The 24,315-nt window shown below is 40.3% G+C and overlaps 1 protein-coding gene across 2 annotated transcripts; it reads left to right on the top strand.

The window, feature by feature from the left end:
- Nucleotides 1–4,706: 4,706 nt before the first annotated feature.
- Nucleotides 4,707–22,548, top strand: LOC103696680 (transcription factor bHLH128-like). Of its 2 annotated transcripts, XR_602445.4 has the most exons (7): nucleotides 4,707–5,169; nucleotides 17,187–17,527; nucleotides 17,784–17,915; nucleotides 18,179–18,244; nucleotides 18,623–18,691; nucleotides 21,548–21,700; nucleotides 22,304–22,548. XR_602445.4 is itself a non-coding variant. In XM_008778369.4 (6 exons), the coding sequence occupies exons 1-6, from the start codon at nucleotides 4,791–4,793 to the stop codon at nucleotides 21,602–21,604; spliced, it is 1,044 nt and encodes a 347-aa protein (XP_008776591.2). In that variant the 5' UTR covers nucleotides 4,707–4,790; the 3' UTR covers nucleotides 21,605–21,866. The 2 variants fall into 2 exon arrangements, 1 of the variants encoding a protein (XP_008776591.2); XM_008778369.4 differs by lacking the exon at nucleotides 22,304–22,548 and having other exon boundaries at nucleotides 21,548–21,866.
- The last annotated feature ends 1,767 nt before the right edge of the window (nucleotides 22,549–24,315 follow it).

Here is a 24,315-nt window from a genome sequence, read left to right as displayed (position 1 = left end):
ATGTGCACTGATCTCATCGGATCGATCACCGTCCTCGTGATGATCCATCGATTAGAAGCATTTAAAAATTAATCACCAATGATACATGGCTTAAATTCTCAACTCTTGAGAATATGCATCATCATCTTATTAATTCCTTGGACGATTCATAAACACATAAACAATATGAATGAAAAAGATGCCATTTATTTATTCAATAATAATAAAGTCAAGTACAAATTATGTCCTAGAATTAATAATGTGTCAGATAGATTGGCTTCTAGGGCATATATCTAATATAAGGTTTGTTGGTGAGCCCATAAAACCAACGGTGAAGGTTTGTTGGTGAGCCCGCAAAACCAACATAGGTTTTTGGTGATCCTGGAAAACCAAAGTGTAAAGGTTTTTGGATTGTGAGCCCAGAAAACAATCCAACTGTAATCCATGAGATTATAGTGAATTTCCAAGGAGATGCTTGGGGAGTGAACGTAGGTGCTTAGGAGAGCATCGAACCACTATACTTCTTGTGTGTTTGTATTGTGTATTGTTCTAACTTCACTACATGCACTCAATTAATATTAACTAAACCACTCACTCATCAATTAATTTAATTAAAGGATTGAAAAATTTAGAAAAACCAATTCACCCCCCCTCTTGGCTTGTCACCTTGGGCAACAATACTACTCAAAGTAACCTAAACCCTAAGTTCCTCACTGTCAATCCCAAGCTCCATCTACTCGGCTGCATCTATAGAAAAAATGGAAGAGAGAGAATGAGCTTCACAGCTTATTAAGTTATCAAAACCTCTAGTATGATCAAGTTATTATGCAAAAACAATAAAATTTCAGTTTGCATAATTTTTCTATATATGAAAATATGCCAATGAACATATCAAGTCTATCAACAAAAACTAGAAGATATATAATGTATTTGACTAAAATAACTTTTCAAATCAACCAAGGATTGACCCTCCTCTCTCCCTCTCCTAGTCTCTATGACTATGGCCACGATCAACTTGTGACAAGCTCTAGAAGAGACTAGATCCTAACTACAATATACCATCTACTGGTCATATGTTAGCGATCGCCCCATTGGAGGCCTGAAAAAATTGGATTTGAAATCACACAAAAATATATGCTTCCATCAGTATGTGCCAGCGATCAATCCTGGCTGGCTAGGCCTGAAAAAAACTAGCTTCTGACTACAACACATCGTCAGCCGACATACGCCAGTGATCGGCCCACTAGAGATCTGTAAGGAGACTAGATTCTAAACCCATGTGATCATAACCAAAACAGAGAGTCACAAAATGAGAACACAACTATATCAACATATTTATTATTGCAATAAAATATAGGTTATGTCCAAGTAAAATAAAACATATTCAATTCAATCATTTTTATGCAATATGCGTATCATACTTAATTAAAGTAGAATATAACAACAATAGAATAATTTCCAAATAATGCATATTAGATCATGTGCATGGTTAATCACTAAGGGTAGATGTAACTTAAAATTTTTGCTCTAAAATCTCTCAAAATTCATCAATCAGAAAGATTGTTCGAAACATAAAATAATTAAATACCTTACTAAATTTCTATAAGGCATCATATAACAACTTGAAAGATCATATGTTTGGTCTAGACCATCAAAACTAATCTAACATCCAGGGTCTCAATCATCCTATGGATCAAAATATGAATTTCATCAATTGGTGGGGTTCAGGGTTACTTGAATGCAAAGGAACTAGTCTCGATCATGCCTCCTCGCTATTCAGGTACAGGTCTCTACCTGATCAAAGTATAATTTTTAGGTTAGAAAATTAAACTATGAAAGGATTCTGACTCGATTTGGTTCCACCAACAAAATAGAAAGAAGAGATAGAGTCACAATTCGGGTTCAATCAGGGGTTTGGATTTGGTTGTCGGTGGCATGGGTCATCAGTGATGTGGCAGCAATGCTCGAAGAAGGAAAAGAAACAGGGCAACCAGGTTTTAGAGGGAAAAAGGAGGGATTTTGGATGTGGCAGAGCTCAGCTACAACGACACGACAATCGTCGGAGGTGAGGAAGAAAGGGAGAAGGGCTCAATTGTGATCAAGCATGACGATTGGTTGGAGGATATAAAGAGAATTTCGAAATCGGATGGAATTGACTCAACGAGAGGATAGACTTGGCCATTTGTTGGTTGGCAATGGCCCTAACAGTCGGCCGTCATTCGTGCCGACTATGGAGAGTCTGCATCATCCATGGTGGTCCGTTCGTGGTCATCCACAACGTCCACTGCTCTAGCAGAGGATCACAATCATGCCCTTCATTATCCCTTTTTTTTTTGAATTTGTCGTATCAAAGTCAGCTTGGCTTGTCAACTTTGATCCAAACCAGGCCCAGTTCAGCCGGGTTGTCCCAAAGGTGACGTGGCACGATGAGATTTGTCAGCTCATTACTTATACGATGGCTTAGGCACATCCAGAAACTCTCCACCGTATTCTGGTCGAGCCTCCTCTATCGAGACAAGTAAACCTGAGGCAACCAGCCTCCGAGGCCAATATTACTTAGCTCATCTCAACCACCAGCTCATCTCGACCTCCTTGGACACCGATCTAAGCTAATAGGACCTTTCTGTGAAAGAGGCAGCTCGGTCCCTTTGCCTCAAATTTACAGATCGCCTTAGTAATCCTATCATATGCCAAACTGTTATATTGCGTCCCTACAACTATTACATCATGTCAATAGTTTTGGCATGACCTTGAGTTTGTTAGGATACAATTAGCTAGAGATGCGGGATTCCAGCTATAATAAATCTAAAGGCCCTCCACATAAAATAGTAATAAAAAAAGAAAGAAAATTAAACTAAAAAATAATTATCAAAACTGGGAGAAATTTTGTCTTGTTTTTTGTTCTCTTTTAATTTTTTTTTTAATTTAAATATTGAAGGATTTGGTGGAAGCCAATCTGGCAAGCTTCTATTTTTTAATTGTTGTTGTGCAAGTTCGCGGAGGCAGTCGCTGTTGATATCCAGGGATCGGAGGTAGCCGCTATTATATCCATCTTTATATCTGGTTGGGAAGAATAAATTAAAAATTAAAGCAACAAAAATAATGATTTGCTAAGTATTTATTTCAATGAACGACGAAGCGAGGCAACAAATTGCAGAAAATAAAGTTCCAATTACCGATAAGGAGGGGCATTTTGGTGAATGTATCCAGAAGTCTAGTATATTAGTCTATCATTCCGGCAGAATCAGGGACTCCAACTCAATTCTCAATTTTGAAAACTTTCGAATTTAATAACAAATCCACGTGCTGCCAGATCAGTATGGGTGGTTGATCTACCAATCCTTTATTCTGTCTTCCTTGCACGATTTTAAAGTAGAGCTTAAGAATAACTACATAAGTACCTTATGGATGTATGGAAAAGCCAAGTCAATATCCCACCAAGAGGTCCGGGTTGTATATTTGGCGCGAAATTGTGATTGATCTTCTAAACTTGTTGACCGTTGAAATGCACTTTTTTTGTGTGCAAACCCACTGTAAGACCAGACAATGACCTCATCGAGATCTGCACAAATAAATGGATGAAAGAATTCAGAGTACTTCAAGAGCAGCCGCCACTGAAATCAGCTACCAGCATTATAAAATCAACCTGCCGACTACCTCCAAAGCAATGTATTCTAAGTATTCTCACCAGATCACATGGGATGTCACTCTCGTAATTCCCATAAACTCCATGCCCATTCCCACTTCTTTATAAAGCCAACGCATATTACCCGAGGGTAGTTCTATATACACCCCCCCTATTGCTCAGGACACCCCCCAAAAACCAAAAAGAAAATACCCAAACTAACCTTTAGTGTAATTACCATATTGCCCTTGAAATTTTCTCATACACCCCCCTTCCTCCTCCTCCGTTTCGTTTTGAAAAGAAAAAAAAAAACACCCCTCAAACCCCCCTTAAACCCCTCCTCCCCCGTTCCCCCTTCTCCCTCTCGTCGCCGGCATTCTCCCGATCTCCGACCACCTCGCCGGCTTCTCCCGGAACCACCTCGCCGGCTTCTCCCGAAATTTTTTTTTTTCACGGTTCGTGCTCCGTTCGGCACTGGACCGCCGAACAAAAGGCTTCTGTTCGGCTGAACAGTGCCGAACAGAAGCCTTCTGTTCGGCAACCCTCAACCGAACAGATCTGTTCGGCTGCACAGTGCCGAACAGAAGGCTTCTGTCCGGCACTGTTCAGCCGAACAGAAGCCTTTTGTTCGGCGGTCCAGTGCCGAACGGAGCACGAACCGTGAAAAAAAAAAATTTCGGGAGAAGCCGGCGAGGTGGTTCCGGGAGAAGCCGGCGAGGTGGTCGGAGATCGGGAGAATGCCGGCGACGAGAGGGAGAAGGGGGAACGGGGGGTTTTTGGGCGTTGGCAAGGTGTTTTGGAGGGGAAGAGCGGGGTGGGGGGGGGTTTGGGGGGTGTAGAGAGCAATTTAGGTGAGGGGGTGGGGAGGGTGGGGGGTAATTTAGGAATTTTTAATTTTTTAGGGGTGTCCTTAGCAAATGGGGGGTGTAGAGAGTATTTAATTTTTTTTTTAATTTTTGGGGGGTGTCCTGAGCAATAGGGGGGGTGTATATAGAACCACCCATTACCCGACCCACCCACCCCCCAACTATTGGTGGACCCCTCACCCTTGTGGCTGAATAAACGAACTTTAGTTTATTGCCATATATATAAGGCATCCTCCCCCCCACCTGGTCCCCCTTAGGGCACAAACCTAAGCTTTAATCTCCGCCTGGGCTCTTCTTTGTTTGGCTTTCTCTTAAAGGCGATGAACCAATCACCGTCGTCGAGCAACAGACCGGGTTTGATGGAGCCGCCGGTGCTCGCTCGTTACGGGTCCGCACCGGGGTCGCTGATGGCGGGGATCGCGGAGTCGGTGATTGGCGGCGGCGGAGGCGGCGAATTCTCGGCCGTCGGATCGGAGAGCATGATGAGCCGGTTCTTCTCGGGGGACTCCTCGTGCCTCACGGCGGAGTCCAGCTGCCGGACCACCGCATCTCCCAGGAAGGAGAGCGGTTTGCAGAGATCGTACGGATTCGGCGAGCTCAACGTGGCGGCCGATCTGAAGACGGCCGCCGGTGGGTCCCAACTTGTCCGGCACAGTAGCTCGCCTGCTGGGTTCCTCGCCCACCTCACGGTGGATCCCGGTTAGCGTTTCTTTTGCTCTCGCGTTTACTTCTTGCTCTTCTTTTACTATTTGTAGGGCCCACCGCTGGACTCCCCTCCCACCTCACGTTGGTTTGACAAAACACTGTTTTATTGTTCGATATAACGTAGCTGATTTTAGCTAAAACTGGAAACGATTAGTGCGCCGCCCATTACGTGGTCCAGTGCTCGCTAGTCACTATATCAGACGGGAAAGCAGTTCAGGTTTTGGAACCCACGGTATTATTGAGTTTATTAACGAAAACGCTTTTGGGTGTTATTGCCACGTATCCCTCCGAGATTGGATGCCCTGCCGCAACTCCACTTTGTTACCAAATATCTCATGCCACGTGGCATCGATTCCTTTGGTCCCACGGTTGGGTCCCACAGCAGTATACGTGCGGAAACGCGTTGCCCTTGTGATGCCGCTCTGGTATTCAATTAAAAAAATAAAACTCTGGTGAAACAATTCATGTGTACAGGGCATATCGAAATTAACGATAGTCTACGGAAAACCGCCTTTGGGCTTGCAGCGGAAAGAAAACAGAGGACGGAGGCTGCTTTCCGTTACGTCTGCCGGTTTGGATGCGGGCTCCGTTACGTCTGCCGGTTTGGATGGCGCCCGCCTTGGAAGCGGGTGCCCGGGAAGAGAGAGGGGGGGGGGGGGGGGGGGTGGGGGGCGGGGGTGACGGTGACCATTCATGGTTTTCTATTCTATTATAATTTAGGATGACGAAGTTGCCCTTATCTTTGATGCCGCTAATCCTCGTAGTACGCGTTTATAAATATTTTATGCCGACTTAATTCTATTAGGCCGTCGTATCCGCTCATGCATTAGTGCATCATCCGGCTCGTGGGTCCAGCCTTTGCCTTGTCCAGGTTCATGATGTAGAGATGTCACATCAGGGGTCCACGTCCATCTTAAGTGCTTTGGCCTACATGTGTGGACTTGGATGGTGCATTGAAGTTGGTCTTATCATCGAATATGTGGGTGCAAGAGATTGTACTGAACCGTTCGATTTGGTCTGTGTCAAGTTGACTCGGTGAAAAACCGGTTCGCTCATTAAAAATGATTCCGATCTCAAATCGGCTTGAAACTGACCGAAACTATCTTAGGATTGGTACGAATCGTCTAGTCCGTACTGAGTCAACCTAGTTACGGAATTGAGCCCCCTCTCCCTTTGCTTTTTTCTGTTAAAAAGAGGTATTGGAAAGGTCGAACGCAGTCATTATAATCTGAAGTTAAGACTAAAATGCATTCAGAAAAAAGTGGAGCTAAAGTATAAGTGCTTTTGTTGACGATGTAGATGATCCTATGATCGAATGACTTGTAGGCCAGCGATAGGAGCCAGAGCTTAATGAGGGAGGATCGCCTCCACGACCGGCCAGTTTTGTAGCCAGCTAGACTAGGGTCGACGCAGGGTAATGGGTAGAGAGAAATATTCCACGCATCCTTCCAGCTGATCAGCCTCAGCTATAGAGGAGCCGGTCACCACAAGACTCCTTGTTCAAGGCATACTTTTAGAGATATGATCGAGAGATGTTTAGACGAGGTCATTATGCTACCCAGTCGACTCGGTCAGGAGGGCGATATATATCCTCCCAACATGGCCAAGCAGAGAAGGGTACGAAGGGTAAGCAGATAGAGAGGAGCATGAACGAAGTGACACGAAGGGTAAGAACACACTAAAAAAGAAACATGAAAGGCATCTGCAGCTTCAATGAAGAGTGTAGAGGAGGAGCCAGTTCACTCAGATTCAAAGACCAGGAGTAGGAGTTCTGGTGGTAATGAATCTACTAGCCAGGGAGGGAGTGGAGGATATGAGACCATTGTTTATGAGACAGCCGTAGCATGGTCTTCGGTTTACCTGTGAGTCCTAGTTTACGTATGCTACACAGGATAGGGACCACAGTGCACAATCTGGTGGAGCCCACGAGGATCCGATTGTATATAGGAGATGGGTTCCTTGAAGTCATTCAGGAGGACACGATGCAGCTGTAGATGATCTCGTACATGGAGTAAAATCCATAGACATATCAAGTTTCGAGTCGTATACTGGATCCTATTACCCGCACTACAGGTAGCCTATGACCCATACGGATACAGACATGGATATGGTGCGTCTAAGACATCTTTCAGTGGCTACTATCATGCGTAGCTCAAAGCATCTTACGCATAGGATTTTGCTGCCGGTTTTATAAATGGGCTCCTTCACAACCATTTTGTTAGTTTATCAGCTAGAGGGCACTTCTCAGAATGAGAGCTTCAATGAGAGATCTGAGAGTACTTATAATCCGAAGTGCGTTCCTTATGGGATGAACATACAAGACTACAATCCTGCTTGGTTAGAGGAGTGGACTGATGTACCTCCTGACTATACTATAATCCAGATATCTACGAGAGGCATCGGCACTCGATGAGATTTTAAATATCGGTATGCGTATTGTGTTGGGATCCTCCGCACGCCGCAGAAAAATTAGAATGCAGCGGAAGAGGTATGCGTGAGATCTCGTTCATCGCATGAACGTATTTTAAAACCGATGTTCGTAGATAGATTAGGATTAAAACTTTTTCATAAGATTAGGAAGATCAGATCTTCACCTTGTGCGGGTAGATGATCACCGCAAACTGATGATCGTGGTATTTATTGAAGATTCACTTGAAGCCGCACATGCGTCCGGCCTCTACGTGTATCCATATAAGGCAGAGGACCAATCAAAGCCTTTGAATCTTACCGGGATGCTAGCTTCTTTGCAGAAATTACTTTTGATGGCTGAAATCCTCTCCTTTGAATCAACTCTTGATTGCCTTAGAGAGGAGGAAGAAAGAGTAGAAAGGGAGAACAAGATTCACCATTCTTGTTGCCTTTTCTTTTTGGTGGAAGAAGGAAGAGGGGGGAGAAGAAGCCACACGCCCTCCCTATTTTTTTTTTCTTTGCTTGCGGCTGTCACCCAAGAGAGAGGAGGAGGGGATGTTCACGGCATACAAGGAGGAGAGAAATCCATAAGGGGGCCGCCCCTTATTTTCTTAGGTTTAACGTGTGGTGCTCCTAACTTTTAGGAACTCCATACTTATCCCTAGGAGGGGCATATGCCCCTCCTTATTTTTCTCTCACGTATTGCCAAGGGGAGTACGCCCCTCCCTCTTTTCCTCTCATGCCCTACGCCCAAGCCCTTATCTCATGAGGTGTGTGGGCTCCACTTAATTTTGGGTGATTTATCCTCTTTTAAAGAGGATTAGTTGGCCTACAAGACTTATCCATAAGAGTCCTAATCCAATTAGGACCCAATTGACTCATGACTCAATTGAACTTTCGATCCTAATCCAATTAGGAGTCATCTTATTTATTAGATCAAAATTAATTAGGACTTAAGGAATCCTAATCCAATTAGGAATCATATAATTTTAGTCCTAATCCAATTAGGACTTTAGGAATCCTACTCCAAGTTGGACTCTAATTAAATTTGAAGTCCTAATCTAATTAGGACTCTAGGAGTCCTACTCCAAGTAGAACTCTAATTAAATAAGATCAAGCCCAATTAATTAAGTCCAATTAATTCAATTAAATTGCAATCTAATTGCAATTACTTCTTCTTCAACTTACTAACTCTTAGAGGGTTACACCAATTATCAATCAAATTGATAACTATGAACTATTTGTGATTCCAAATCATAATGTGTGTGACCCTATAGGTTCTATTCTGTCTGGTAGTGAGATATATTGCGATCTCTATCAAATATTATTGAAAACTCCTTTCAATAGGTTGGAACAATTCCAACTCAACTCACCAGGGATCATCGATCATCAAGATAGTTCCTGTGGGTCTCGCCATCCACCAATGACACCTAGCAGCATGTAGTGGCAACCCAGCAGAATGGAATGATGAACCTCTAGGTGTAATTATCGGATCTCATAAGAAAAGCGATTTGTGCACTGATCTTATCGGATCGTTCACCGTCCTCATGATAATCCATTGATCAGAAGAATTTAGAAATTAATCATCAATGACACATGGTTCAAATTCTCAACTCTTGAGAATATGCATCATCATCTTATTAATTTCTTGGACGATTCATAGACACATACATAATATGAATGAAAAAGATGCACATTTATTATTCAATAATAATAAAGTCAAGTATAAAATTATGTTCCAGAATTAATAATGTGTCAGCCAGATTGGCTTCTAGGGCATACATCTAACATATTGTACTTTAAATATATGTTATTAATTATATTATTTTATATTTTTTACCTTACTACTTGATTTGAGGATATTTCATATTACTTCTTGTAGCATACAACATCTTACTAATCATTTTATATTTTGTATCTTTTTAAAACAATAAGATGCATCATTTAGGTTAAACCAGAATCATAAAAACATCAAAAAAACATTAAAAAAAGTCAAAAAAAATCAAAAAAACATCATGTTAGACTTAAAATTATTGAAAAACTTGAAAAGATCGATTTTCAATTAATTGAACTTTAAAACTCAAAAAAAAAAATCCGTACAAGCACGCCCAAAGTACCATGTTTCGGGATGGTACCATACCATATTGACCCGTCTGCTGATCGATATGGGTCCGACCGATTTGGCGGACCTTGGCCCAAAGGGTTAACGTCCGAGGCTCGCTGAGGACCACCAACTGTACTTTATCCGCCACTCTTTTGTGTTGAAAAATTTTGTTTCTTTTACCTAATAAGAGTGAGCATTCTTTACCAAAATTCGGGGGAGCATATGTCAAAAGGATGACACGTACTCAGAACTTGGTTGAGTTTCCTCAATGTAACGAGTGCTGCATACATTGGAAGTTTGTAGTGCATGCACGCATGCGACAGAGAGAAGGGGGGAGAGAGAGTTTATGAATGACATTACAAACTTGCATGGCCATGCTTGGGTGGTAGGGAGTGGGCCATTCACAGAGCATGTGGCACATCACATTGATCTGATTAGGGAATAAGAAAAATTTCTTCAACCCATGGGTGGAAATCAATGACCGAGATGATGTGTCTCAGTCAGATTTGTCCAGCTCATAACCTACATAGCAATCGGGTGCACTTAGAAATTCTCCGAGGCATTCTGATCAAATCTCCTGATCCAACCCGAAAACTGGAATGAGCACACCAGAAGCAGTTGACCTCCTGAGCCGAAGTCTCTCAACCGAGCCTAACAACCTCGACAACCAATCCGAGTTGAGCAGAGCCTCCTTGTAACAGAAGCAGCTCAACCACTTTGCCCAAACGCGCACGAGGTTCTGGCAATTCCATCACATGCCATGTTAGTGGGTTGTTAACAGCATGATCTCGAGTTTGTTTGGATACTATTCGCTGAAGATTCGGGATCTTAGCTACAAATAGGTTCAAAAACCAACTAAAAAAGGTAAAACACTCCTTTCCCTTATCTCTCAATCATGTAATCATCCTACTACTGGCATTCTTCCTTATCTTTACTTTTCACCTTATCTCTCAATCATGTAATCATCCTACTACTGGCATTCTTCCTTATCTTTACTTTTCACCAAAAATTTTCTCTAACTTAAGTATCAGAGCGCCTGGCTGGAGCCAATCCAACGAGCTCTCTGACCCTTGTATGTTGTCTCGTAAGTCCACCATGGCAATCCACATCTACACCCCAAGATCGATGATAAAAGATTGACGCCATGTATAGGAAATAAGGAAGGAAATATATGAAGCTCAAAAGAAGCAACTGCCACTAAGTTGTTCAATTGCAATCTAACGGCTCCCTACTTATCCAACCTTCTCAATCGACCACTAAGGCTACCAATGCCAGATAGCTTGGCCAGCTTGTTCAACAGGTGCAGACCCTTACGACGATGATGTAAGACCTGCAACAACAGGTCATCCTTCCCTCAGCTAGCCAAATGGACCATCGGGATAGTCTAACTCAAGGCAACAATCATCATCATGTCGAAGATCTTGGGGGGCCAGAAGCGACGTTGCTCCCATTCCCCTTTTGGAGCCAATTTCGACTTCGATAATCTCTCTCTGCATCACATGGGAAGTCTCTAGGTGAGAGATTGATCTCGATCGCAAGATCGAAGATATTAGCAACCAGATTAATGTCCTAAAGGGGCAGAGGACCGAAGCAGGGAAGGATTTTGAGATGAGGAACAAGCCTCCCTCTGCTACGGAGATTATGGAGGAGCCTCTGCCTAAGAAGTTCAAAATACCTTAGTTCAAGTTTTACGTTGGTACCATGGACCTGATGGATCATCTTGAGAGCTTTAAAGCTCTCATGCTGCTACAAGAAGCTTCGAATAGCTCGACTCTGGAATTCGAGCCTTCGACCGAGCTCAATTTGCTCTTTCGACTAGCTAAGCCGCCACTTTGTCAGCCAATTCATCAGTAGTAGAAGATGAGAAAAGCCTCTACTAGTCTGTTCGCTATCAAACAGGGGGAAGATGAGCTCTTCTAAAACTACATCAGCCAGTGCAACACCGAAGCATTGGAGTTGCGCGAACTAGATCACTCCTTTGCAATAGCTGTGGTAATGAGTTGGCTAAGGAGCTCATACTTCAATTTCTTGCTTGAAAAGAGGCCCCAAAGGATCTAGCGGAGCACTTGACCAAAGCAAACAAGTACATCAATAGTTAAGAGACCATTGTTGTCCACAAAGAAGCAGTGAGAATGGGAGACAAAAAGCACAAAGACCGTGAAAAGAAGGATGAACCAAGGAGAAAGCATGGCGGAGAAGAGCAGAGCCCTTGCAATCTTGGAGTCTGTCTTGGAGGTTAGAGGAATATACTCTTCTTAACACTTCGAGAGCCCAAATCTTGATGGAGATCAAAGACTGAGGCTACTTGCATTGGCCTCGAAAGATGAGGACTCCCATTCAAAAGAGGGATATGCGCAAGTATTGCTAGTTCTACAAAGATCATAGACATCGCACAAAGGAGTGCATACAACTGAAAGCGGAGATCAGAACTCTCATCCAACAAGGGCACCTTGGTTTATACATGGATCAGAGGAGAACCGGCCAGGGCAAGCGAACACTTGAATGGCAAGATGAGGACCGACCTCTTGTCGGGGTGATTGCATCTGTCTCTAGAGGGCTTGTCACCAAAAGATCCAACCCTTTGACTTGCGAGTGGGTTGTTTGAGCTGAAGGACCAATTCCTTGAAGAAATGTAGGTGTGCTCAGCAAGCTCATTCCTTGACAATGTCAAGTTGTGAAATCAATAAGATTCATAGTTCTGAACCTTTGTATTTCTTGCCACTAACCATCCCTAGAAATATGTTCCAACTTCTCCCCAGAGGGATTGAAGTATTGTAGGTCGTACCATTTTATGAAAGTTACTGACCTTGAAGGCAAGCTCATTCTGCCCAAATATCCTAACTCGGTCTAGGAGGCACACTTAGCCTAATCACCCGATGTGTTCGCCAAAAACCACCTACTTGTCCCATCGATAAAGGCCCACTTGGCCCACCAAAAAGGCTCGCTTGGCCCACCAAGGATCAAGGGGGCTCGTTGGCCACTAGCTTGTCTTTGGTTAGGTATTCTCTCTCAAGGCTCAAAGGCTCGTGAAGGATTATATTCTACTCTAATAAGGCAATCTCAAATACTTCGCATATATGCCAACAGTATTCTCACCAATTTTGGGCACTTCGTGGAATTCTGATTTTCACTATCTAATATATATATATATATATATATATATATATATATATATATATATATATATATATATATATGGAAAGTATTTTGATTTATCTCTTCAATCACTATGGTTATTCTTCTATAGAATTCTAATTATATCTCAGTCTAACTATAGAAAGCATTATCAACATTCCAACCTTAGAACTCCTACTCAAAATAAGACTCCAAGACGTTATTAAAATTGTGTAGTTTCACCTTGGATAGTACATTAAATACATCCAAATATATTCCATTATATAATATATATATATACATATACAAGATAACATACCATTAACATTCATAAAAAAGGATACAATAATTCAATACATAACTATGAAACTAAACGCAACAATTAGCGAGTTTTGCAAGATGCTAGATTTCTTATGATATGCTTTAGCATTGTTGTGTCTTTCACCTATTTTTGTATTCTCCTGCATTGCATGTTTGTGTTACTGTTTCTTTATGAAGAAGTCTTAGTCCTACCCTACTTAGCCAGAAGCCTTTGTCTCCTGCACTGAAACCCAAATGCCTAGCTATGAAGGTAAGGGAACATTCAAAACACCGTGGTTCGCCTTAACCTTGTTAGCGCTCAGTGCTCTTCCTCTAGCTCAAGCTCACATATGACGTCTATAAAGGTTTGCTTTCCTCATTTGTCTTAGGGCGAACTTTACTGTATCCCAAGACTCTGGTAGGGAGTTAATCAAGCCAAAAATTTGCTCCTCTTCGGTGAGAATGTTACCCTCATCTCTAAGGTCATAAATCATATCCCCCATTTATTCGTATGTGTTGACTCATTGTATTGCATTTATCTTATAAGTCAAGAAGTCTGATGCTGTAAACCATTATCACTACATTTTCAAAAACAAATTAGATAATAGTATACATATATTTTTTATTATTTATTATTAATAGTTCACACTAATCTATCATGACAGTAGTATCGGGCATAAAATCAGTTTTTTTTTTTTTTAAAGGAAATTATTGCTCCCGTTTTTATACAATTTTCTATAAAATTTCAAAGAAAATGCACAAAAAATACAATTGAAAAAGGAGTGGGTGAGAGAGGCTCAAACCCTCAACCCTCAACCTCTCAAGAATAGAGCGAGAAACGAGGCTCAAACCCTGAACCCTCCCCCATTATTTTTCATTTCTTTTTTCTTTTGCTTTAACTTTCTTGTAGTAAAATCTATTTAAAAGATGCAAAAGTAATATTCTAGTGCACCTTCCTAAGGCTCAAACTCTTGGCCTCACTGCATGCACTAGCCAACTATGCGAAAGGCTTTGGTATGTTATGTTCAACACAATATAGTATGTGATCAAGCCACGTGCCTCCTCTTCTTTCTATGTTCAGCCTGCCGATGAAATACGAGGCTTAGGCCAAAAACATATTGGGATGGATTGGAAGAGAAAGAAGGGAGGCAAGGTTGTGGTATTAATGAATTTTTCCCCTGTCTCCACATGGGTGGATCCACTCCTTTACCGCTTCTAGATCCAATATTTTATTCTTGTCTAAACCGTAATCATCCCTAAAAGAAGAAGAGAAAGAAAGAAAGAAGCGCGGTGATGACAAGCACCACCGCTGCATCCTCCCTATTCGACGATGAATTTGCCATCATTTTCGAGTTTATTCTCGTTTTTGAGACCAACAGAACTAGGAAACAACCAAAATATGCTCTGATACCAATGGTGAAAGAAAGAAAAGGGAACAAGGAAAGTGCTACCTCATGGAAGCATCAGGAAAAACTTCGGGTTGAATCACCAGTCCTATTCTTGCTCTAAAGGCTTGCTCACATCAGAGAACAATCACAAGAATGGAAAGTTCTCCCTAATAATAGCACAAGTGCCATGTCTTCCTAGAGCAATGGAGGAGTCTTTTGAGTTCTTCTATTTCTCTGATTTCTTTTCTTCACGCTCTCGCTCTCTCTCTCTCCTAGAGTTCAGAAAAGAGGAGGAAGAGCTTTAATTACATTGAATGGTTTTGGGTGATTCCTCAACAGCCAAAACTATTCCCCCCACATTTAAAATTAGATCGGGTTGATTCTGGCAAGCCTAGCGTAAGCGCCCAACCATGACCCAATTCCAACAAGTTCTTTCTTCAGTGTAGACTTGTGACAGGTATAGGGTTGCAATTTTGGCACTTGCTAAATATTCACAGACAACCTGCTTGTCAACTCTTTGGAACTACAGGAGGGAGCGTATCTCAATGATATGAAGAGTTGGGACATTTTAGCTACTCCATATAATGCTGGAGAGGAATCAAAGAATCTTCTGAAACTTTGTCTCTGGAACTGTGGCTTTGCAGGAGGTTAAAGAGACTGTCATGGCTTGCTTTAGTCAACGAAAAGGACGTTAGAGAGGTTAAGAGACTTTCTAGAAGACTGAGAGTAATAGGTTTGAAAGAGTGTAATCGCTTGATGAAGGATGAGGACTTCCATTCTTGCTTTCTACCTGTTCTTTTCCCTTCTCTTTTTGTAACTTCTTTCATTTTAATAATATTCTTTAGGCACATAATGCCTCTTGTTATCTCAAAAACCAATTGACTTGGAGAGAATTTGAATCCATAATTTCCAATAACCTTTGCTTTGATACCATGTTAATTTAATCATTTAATCCAGAAGCTTAGACTGTTAGTAAATGGGGCAACAATAAAAATCAGGTTTAACACCTCATTTGAAAACTATGAATACTTTAAGTACTTTCAACTCAACTATCGCAACTTTGTTTTTCTTAAATATGTGTGGTTCTTCAAATTTAACATATTACTTGTACTAGAAGCCTCTTCATAAGATTTGTATCCTTCCATGGTTTTCCTTTAATAAGAGACACCTTGAGAAGCTTGTTTTTTTAAGCACTTCAAAAGTTTATGTAGATTATAAAAAATAGAAAAGTTGATTTTCTACTTAGATCATCATGCTAAATATTGAAAAATCTGGTCATCATTTAGATTTGCAATAAGCTTCTTTAGCTTTATCTATGAGATTGTAAAGGAAACCCCACAGGCAGGTTCAATATTTTGCTCCCAGTAGTCCAGAATATCAAATCTGTTAGGCTGCTCCACAGGGGCGAACGAGCAGCCAGGCAATAAAGAAATCCTCGGTAATATATAATATCAAGTGGATCTGGTTCATTGCATGGCAAAGAAATGGAAGATAAAACAAGAGCTAGGACAAAATCTATGTTCACAAAGACACCAAGCTTAGGGATTATCTATCTTAGGCGATCCTGAATTTGGTAGGATACTCCATTGTCTTTTTTTCTGATCTATGGATGCAATGCTAAGCTACCTGAACCACATTTAGTAGTCCATAGTGATGTAATAGGTCAATTGGAATTATACATGTTCACTTCAAAAACAATGTTAAAGCTCAATCCTAACACTTCTAAGCAGAGCAAATTTTTCAGTCATTTTCCATTTTCAAAGATGTAAGCAATGCCTTGATATAAATCATCCAATGAATGTATGTTCATAATTTGGTTGAATTTAGAAGATTTTCCCTCTTTCTGAGATGCTTTTTTTTTTTAGATTTTGAAACCAAATCTATTCCTAGTGTGTGTGTATGTGTTTCTGTGATCTACTTCTACAATTCCAATGCCACTCAGAACAATGTGTAACATCAAAATTTTCTTCCCTCTCCTAAATCCTGTTTTCACTCCTAATAGTATTCCAGCATCCCCTAATATTGGTTTTGAGAGCCTACTTATGGATTCAAAGGTTTCATTTTCCAATCAAGGAGGTGGTGATCATCTTGCTTTCCCTACATCTTCACCATGTTAGGACATGCATGTTGCATAGTTTAAAAAAAAAAAAAAACAGATGGCAAAGAAAAATTGCTATGCTTAATAATGAATCAACTAGGTGTCTAGGATCAGTATCCAACTCCAGGTTGATGAACAACCAGTTTTTCTCGTAAATTATATTAGGAATCCAAATAATTTTAGAAAAGCAAAATTTTACTAAAAGTGTATATAAGGCCGATAACTGATTTAGTAACAATTTATTTACAATAAAAAGAATAGCAAGAAAATCCTTATACTGCAATATCTATTTTCTAGTTCAAAACTGGAATGGTTTAATTAAGTATATGACTACTTTTAGTTATCTTCTTACTGGAAACTTGAAAAGCACTTTATTAGTGGCTTAACTTCTCATGAACATTCAAGCAAAGCCAAAAAACAAAATTTGGTTCCTTCATCGGAGACTATATATTCTAATCAGATGATTTTTTTGGGCCTTTTCTGTTCAAGGCTCTCAAGGCAAAGAACATGCATCAGCCTGTGGCTTGGGGGTCATTTTGAAAGAAGAGAACCATACCAGGGTTATTATGATGCTGATGGATATTTTGGTGTCTAACAGGTATTTCTGCGACAACGGGGCATATAAACTATTCCCATACAACGACTGATGGTGTCCATGTTCTGGAAAATAGAAGGTTGACATCCCAGTGGAGCTTCTCGAGGCAGGATTCACTATCACAAATCTCTGAGATGAGTATCCCGGACATTGGAGAAAGCATCACTGCTGGCAATAGCTCTGATGAGGCAGCTGGGCATGTTAGCCAGTCCTATATTTCTAACAATTTTCCAGTTGGAACATGGGATGATACCAATTCGATTGTATTTTCGGCTCCTCCAAGCAAACGAGCCAAGGATAACAATGGGGACATTATTACTAGTCTCAGTAACATTGACTCTCAGGTAATTTCATACTTATTGCTACTAGTCTCCTACTAGAAATCAGGTCATAGCACATTACGTCTGATGAACACAGAATAAACACAATTTTGATCTCAGAAAGAAGAAAACTGTGAATAATTTATATCTATTTTAGTCTTAGGTTTTGGCCCAAATGACTAATGCTTATATGTCATTAATTTGTTTGGAATGCTTCATGCTGTCCCTTTATGACTCTAATGCAAAAGCCCTATTGATGACAATTCTTAATTGGTTTCAGTTTAGCCTGCCGAGTACATCATTAGATATGTCTACCATTGAGAAGTATCTCCAAATGCAAGAAGATTCAGTCCCTTGCAAAGTTCGAGCTAAGCGGGGTTGCGCAACACATCCCCGGAGCATTGCTGAGAGGGTTAGTTCACCATGACAAGAAAAAAAAATTCTGTGAAATTTTTGTCCATTTGTGTTCTTGTAATTGTATCACACATGATAAAAGCCAGAGCATGATGGTTAATTTGTGTCATTGTAACCTTTAATTGCAGGAGCATATTTTATGTATGATATCTCTATGGTGCACAACTTCTTCTGCAATAATTTTTTGCATTAGACAAAATAGATTTCATGCGTAACATTCCACATAATTCGACTCAAGTTTATTCTTATTTCTTTTGTTAGGATAGAAGAACAAGAATTAGCAGGAGGTTGAGGAAGCTGCAAGATTTTGTGCCTAACATCGATAAGGTAAATAATTTTTCCTAAAACAAAAAAGAGCGGGAGGAAAGCAAACTCACAATATCTGTTAGAAGCAAAAGTTTGTTTTTGTGTCATCCATGTAAATGTTTGTATGAATTCTAGCCCTGACATTCCTTAGATCAGTATGGATTATCCAGTTACTTGGTATTACTTAACATATCAGTCTGACCTAAGTTATCTAACGAGGGTGTTGACTACCAATCAAACTGCATGGTTGAATAATTTCTGCATATATATATAGAAAATATAATATTCCTCCTTTCTAGAAAAAATTTTCATTCAAAGTGATTGATTAGTTGTGCAATAATATTTGACATTCATTTTCCTCCAAAATAATATTTGATTTTCTTATCTGATACTTCACAGCAAACAAGTACATCAGACATGTTGGATTTGGCAGTTCAGTATATTAAAGAGCTGCAGAGCCAGATTGAGGTATGTATTGTATAATGGCTTAGGATGCCTCTGACTCATTTTATTAATGAATTTTAACTGCGAGTAGATTACTTTCTTATATCTGTGGAAAAAAAAGAAGCTACTTCAGTTCCAAAGAATTACTGGTTACAGACTTCTTAATTCATATAGTGAATGGGCAATTTTTAATTGCTAGTCAGCATATAACTAAATGTTTTCTGTACTAAAGGCAATCTTGTCACGCCCCAAATTCCGAGCATAACATGGCCGTGCTATCGTAGGGTATTGCCGGCAATAACACGAAGCCCACAATAAAAAAATTCATATAGCATGATAAAAAAAATTGTCCAATTTCATTTGCTAATCAAAAAGAAGCGGGTATAGAGCATCTAAATCTAACATTTAAATTTTCTTGACTACATAACCCAAACTTTTTAGTCATAACTACGCTTATTGCTAGCTTGCAACTATGTTTCAAGCTTTATTCTTTCATCCTTTATTCATTTATTCTTCCCCACTCCTAGCAACCTTAATTATCTGAAAAAAATAAAGAGATAAATGAGATTTCCAGCTCAGTAAGTAACCATGCACCGCCTTGCCGGATCAAGCATAAAATTTTTATATAATTCAATGCATCATTTGGAAAGTAAAATTATACAGTAAAGTAAAACATTTCATAAATATAATAACAAACTGTGTCGTAGCAAATCAATCATGTATGTACAAACCATGCAAGTTCGTAAAGTTGAAGGTGCAATTTAAAATATTCGTGATCGTCAAATGTTTGCCATTTATCCATATTTTTATTTAAAACAATGCTCACAAGTTTTTCGCGCTACGGTCACTATAATCCATGATAGGGCCATCTTCGTAATCCACAAGATATCATAGTTCATATTCGTCACTAACTTTAACCCGTTGGCAGAGGGCCGTTTTCATTGGATGCTAGCTCCAGGGTGTCGATTGGCCTCCATTTCTAATGGCGGTCATAGCTATATGAGAGCTCATAAAATATTTCATATTTTTCATAAATTATGCCTTGATAAATAGGTTGGAAATGCTAAATGACATCACAAAAGTTTAAAATGCATAATCGTGCCACATAGATGGGGAGGAGAAGAAATAGAGAGAGGAGACTGTGGATTTTGCAATCTCCTCGCGCTATTCTTTCAAAATCGGAGCGCTAGCGAGGAGATTCACCAGAAAGGAAAGAAGAGGGGCGAGGCTTTGGCGATGTCGCATGGCCCTGCCCTCCCTTGTGGCAAGGATCGCGGCCAGCTGCACCCAGTTGGCCTATGCCCAAAAACAGGGTGTTACAAATCTAGCGGTGAAATTTATTTTTTGTGTTGATTATACCTTGACTAAGAAAGCTCTACATTTAGAGTTCAAGAAGTAGAAAATGCTTTTATGTTAATGGGTGTTCATTTGCAACTACAAGTATGTATTATTTAGGGGTGCCATAGGAAACAATAAGTTACAGCCTTACAGGTAACAGTCATGGTGCTTATAATATTTGATATTTATAAACCCTGATCATGATTTCATTGTTGTATAACTGCAGACTGCTAAGTTTTTTATCCATGAAATGTGATCATATTTTTGAAACTTGGAAGGATTAAATGCCACAGGCCATCAACATCTTTTGTTGCATGATAAGGGAATATAGCATGCATTTCTTCCATCATCAAATTACTGTTATCTTTTGAAAGGAAAGATTGCCACCCATCAAAAACTTCATTAAGACAATGAAAATGTTGAATACATCCATAGGGAGAGAACAAGGGAAATAAAAAAAAAACAACAACAAAAATGGAGAGTTAGGGGAGAGGTGAAGAGATAGGAGAAGATATGGATATGAATGAGAGGAGAAAGTATCTCTGAAACTATGTATGGCATTGATATTTTCTTCTGCCTTTAGAACTGATATCCAATCTGACATTAAAGCCCAGACATGGTGCCATACCCTCTCTACATCACCCTTCGTTTCTCTGAAAATTCTAGAAATTAGAGTTTCATTCATATCAAATGCCCCAAAGAAGAGCAGCAAAAGAAAGGCCATGGATAATTTCATCCCTTTTTGGACTGCGTTCATCCTTCCAAACCGACCAGCAGGACTTGACAGAGATTGCTTTGTTTCAGACTTGAAAATGTCCTAGTAATACCCTTCTTAATCAAACAAATCTGTCTCGAAGAACATGTGATCATCCGATTCATTTTGAACCTCACAGAACATGCATTTTGAGTCAATTTGGACATTTTCCAAATCAAATTGTCCTTCATAGGTAGTATGTTCCTTTCTAGAGCCTGGCAGAAAATTCTGATCTTCAGTGGAGCCCTGATGTGCCAGTACCTTTCACTACTTCAGATAAGGTTCCCCATAAAGTAGTCCAAGTATATATCGATTTCAAAGTGAATTTTCTGTCCTTTTCAATCTGCCAAAAGGCCCTGTGAAGATGTGGGCCAGCACTGGAATTTCTTAGCATCTTATATAAAAGCACAAGCTTGTGACAACAAATTCTAGGTAGGTTCAGAATTCAGGCTCACAGATCCTGGGTATGTTATACATCAACAAGCATATGTTAGATGCACACTACTAAAGTATTAATAATACTTCTGAGCAGAAAAGTAATAATAATAATTTCTAGCAGAAAGAAAAATGAAAATAAATTATTATGTAACTCCATTGTCGAAATTTTCTTTTGCATGAAAAGGAATTAGAAATTTCTGGAAATATATAAATACCTTTTGAATTACAATTTTTTACAATATATCTACATAGCCATGAATAAACTACTGATTTTCATTCATGGTTGATAAGTGTCACAGAAGAACTGTTGCTACATGTTATCATCACCTAACATCGGTTTGCTCTTGCAGAAACTTAACCAAGAACAAGCAAATTGCGTATGTGGAAGAAAGCAAGAGAAGGTTTGAGAAAACCCCATTTTTATATATATATAAGGGCATGCTGTTGTTGTTAGTATTAGAGGGGAAGAAGGTCTTCACGAACTTTTCTGCCATGGAAAGAATGTAAGGAGGAGGTTTCCCTTGTATTGTTTTTTTCATTTTCCTTCGAGCTTTTATGTTGTCTGTTGGCTGTAGGCAATAGCAATAACTCACTTTGACTATATTGATGTTTTATTGTTTAGATGTTTATGAGACTAGCATAGCTATCTAGACTTACGCATTTGCTTTCCATCACACTGAAGAAATTGGGGTTTGAGTTGTGAGATATCTTACAAGATGAAACTTTTGTCCTCAGGGTGATGTTGCGTAGTAGAAATAGAATAGTAGGCTGCAGTAAAGCTTGGCTTGGTTAGGTTAAAACATAGACAAGCTTAGCAATGAGCCAATGACTAATTCAGCTGGGCTTGTGAGCCAATTAACCAACCACCAAACTGTGCCTGAGCCTATAATTATTTGTTGAGGCTTAAAGATTCTTAAAATTAGTGTCGAGGTTTGGCTCATTTTTGTAAACTGTTTCTAGAAATACAGCTTAAGCTCACATGTTTTTGAAAGAAGTAAGCTCAAAAGAGCCGATTAGCAGGCTGAGCCTAAATTGTTCATCAATAGCTTGATCTATTTGCAGCCTAGGTTTCTTGTCTTATTATCTTTTCCTTCCCATGTGCACAGGTTTGAAGTAGCCGCAGTAAACCTATCAGGATCATGTTCTATGGCAAAGCAGCCTGCCGAACCAACACGTTTATTGACAACAAAAATTGACATCAGGAATGGTGTAGAATTCATAGGGGGGAGCAGATAAGTTTGAATATCATGTGCATGATGACCAATGTAAACAAAGATTAAAGATGGACCAAGTTTAGAGTTACGTTTTGCAAGTTTTTTCCCAGTGAAACCAAGTCTGACTTTGGGTATTTCATGTTCCTTTTCTCATAGTGGGGTTGATCTGCATGACAAAAACTCTCTTTTCACAGCACAATCACCAACGGTTAGGGTAGATTGAGGAGGAGAGGGGTGGTCTTAGGATCAAGCCTTTTAATGTTAGAAAGGGTTTCTTCTATTTTTGTGAAACTGACATAAGTGACGAGACAGAGTTTATCAACATTGGGTGGTTTTGGGTAGTTCCTCAACCGCCCAAAACTCTCTTAGCCCATTGGGGGCATTTAACCTTGAGTAATGATAAGCCAAATTACCTACTACAAGTGTCTTATTTGCCCTAGATCCATTTGTTCCCATTGATTCGAGCATCTCTAATCCCTCTCGAGTCTTAACTTAAAGCTATCTCTTAACTCTTTAATACTACCTGGTGCTTATATTACAATCGATCACGTAGACCTAATTGAGGCATGGTTGCTATGAGCAGCAAAAGAATGATGTGATATGAAAAAGGTCTTCTATTTGCCCTCATGTCACTTGGTTCTAAACCAACTACTTTCCTATTATAACTGCATTATTCATAGCTTTTGGTAGCTTATTAGAGTAGCAAACATCACTCCTTCACCTCATGATAGAGTCAAAAGTTAAAAGGGCATCATAACAGGCCACCTAAAAGACCCTTATGATACAGGACAGGTTTCTTCCGTGGAACAGAGGTGCTGTTCATGGACGCTGGAGCTATGAAGACTTGAGTCTTCCTCTTCCGTGGGGTGCTTGGATCAATCCCACGCTCAAGAGAGTTGAATCAATTTCCGTCTGCTACTGAATTTTGGTTTAATCAAGTCAAGAGTCTTTCTTATGTTATGTTTCTAAATTTAATCATGTTTTGGTTCTGAATTTAGTCGGGATTAGAAGTCCTTATTGGTTTAGGGTTTGGTTTATGTTTGGGTCCCATTGTTAAGGGTTAGAGTGTGTGCGATCCTATATAAGGAATCACAATAAGGACGTGTCTCCTGCTTCTGTTTTTTTTCCAGTTTTTCAGCTGTCAAGGATTGAAGGAAAAAGAACGCTGGAGAGTTTCAGCATATCCCCTATTTTGTGCTCTGTTTGTTGTTCAAAAAACAAAGTGTTTTTGTTTGGGATTCGCAACGCTTCTTTGTTTTGAATTCTGTTGTAGATTCAGCAATGTTGCTGGAAATTAGACCCGAGGGTGACCGCGGACCGAGGGGGAGGAGCTCTGGCTGGTGATATAGTGGCGGACAGCTGTCTCTGACAGACCTGCAAAAAACCTGTGGCCGGAGGTTCTGGCTTAGACCCTCCGATGCTTAAGTCAAAGAGAGACTTTGAATAGAGAAAGAATGGAGAGATATATTTTTTGGCTCGAGGGAGGAAGAAGATCTTTCTTTTGTGGAGGAGGAAGCCCCCTTTCTCCCTGGAGTTCCCCCCTACTTTATCGGAGAGGGTGTAGTGGTTACTCGCAATCCGAGGTGATTACGCAAATCGTGAGTTAAATAAGTTACCTTAGATGGCATGAAATTTCAGGCTAGCTGGCAGTCGGTTGAGATTGCATAGATTTAAATAACGACAGCTGTTGTGGCGGAGACTGCAGGATTTGATCCCAAATATGGAGGAATTCTCGGCCTTCTGAGCTCAGCCTTCTGGGGGAGGCCTTCTGAGCTCGGCCTTCTGAGGTCATGTCTGCCGAGGTCGTGCCTGCAGAGGTTGTCCTTCTGAGCTCGGCCTTCTGAGGTCATGCCCGCCGAGGTCGTGCCTGCTGAGGTCTTCCTTCTAAGCTCGGCCTTCTGGGG

This window comes from Phoenix dactylifera, chromosome 9 (genome assembly GCF_009389715.1).
Source record: "Phoenix dactylifera cultivar Barhee BC4 chromosome 9, palm_55x_up_171113_PBpolish2nd_filt_p, whole genome shotgun sequence".
NCBI lineage: Eukaryota > Viridiplantae > Streptophyta > Magnoliopsida > Arecales > Arecaceae > Phoenix > Phoenix dactylifera.
This window is presented reverse-complemented; position numbering and strand designations above follow the sequence as displayed.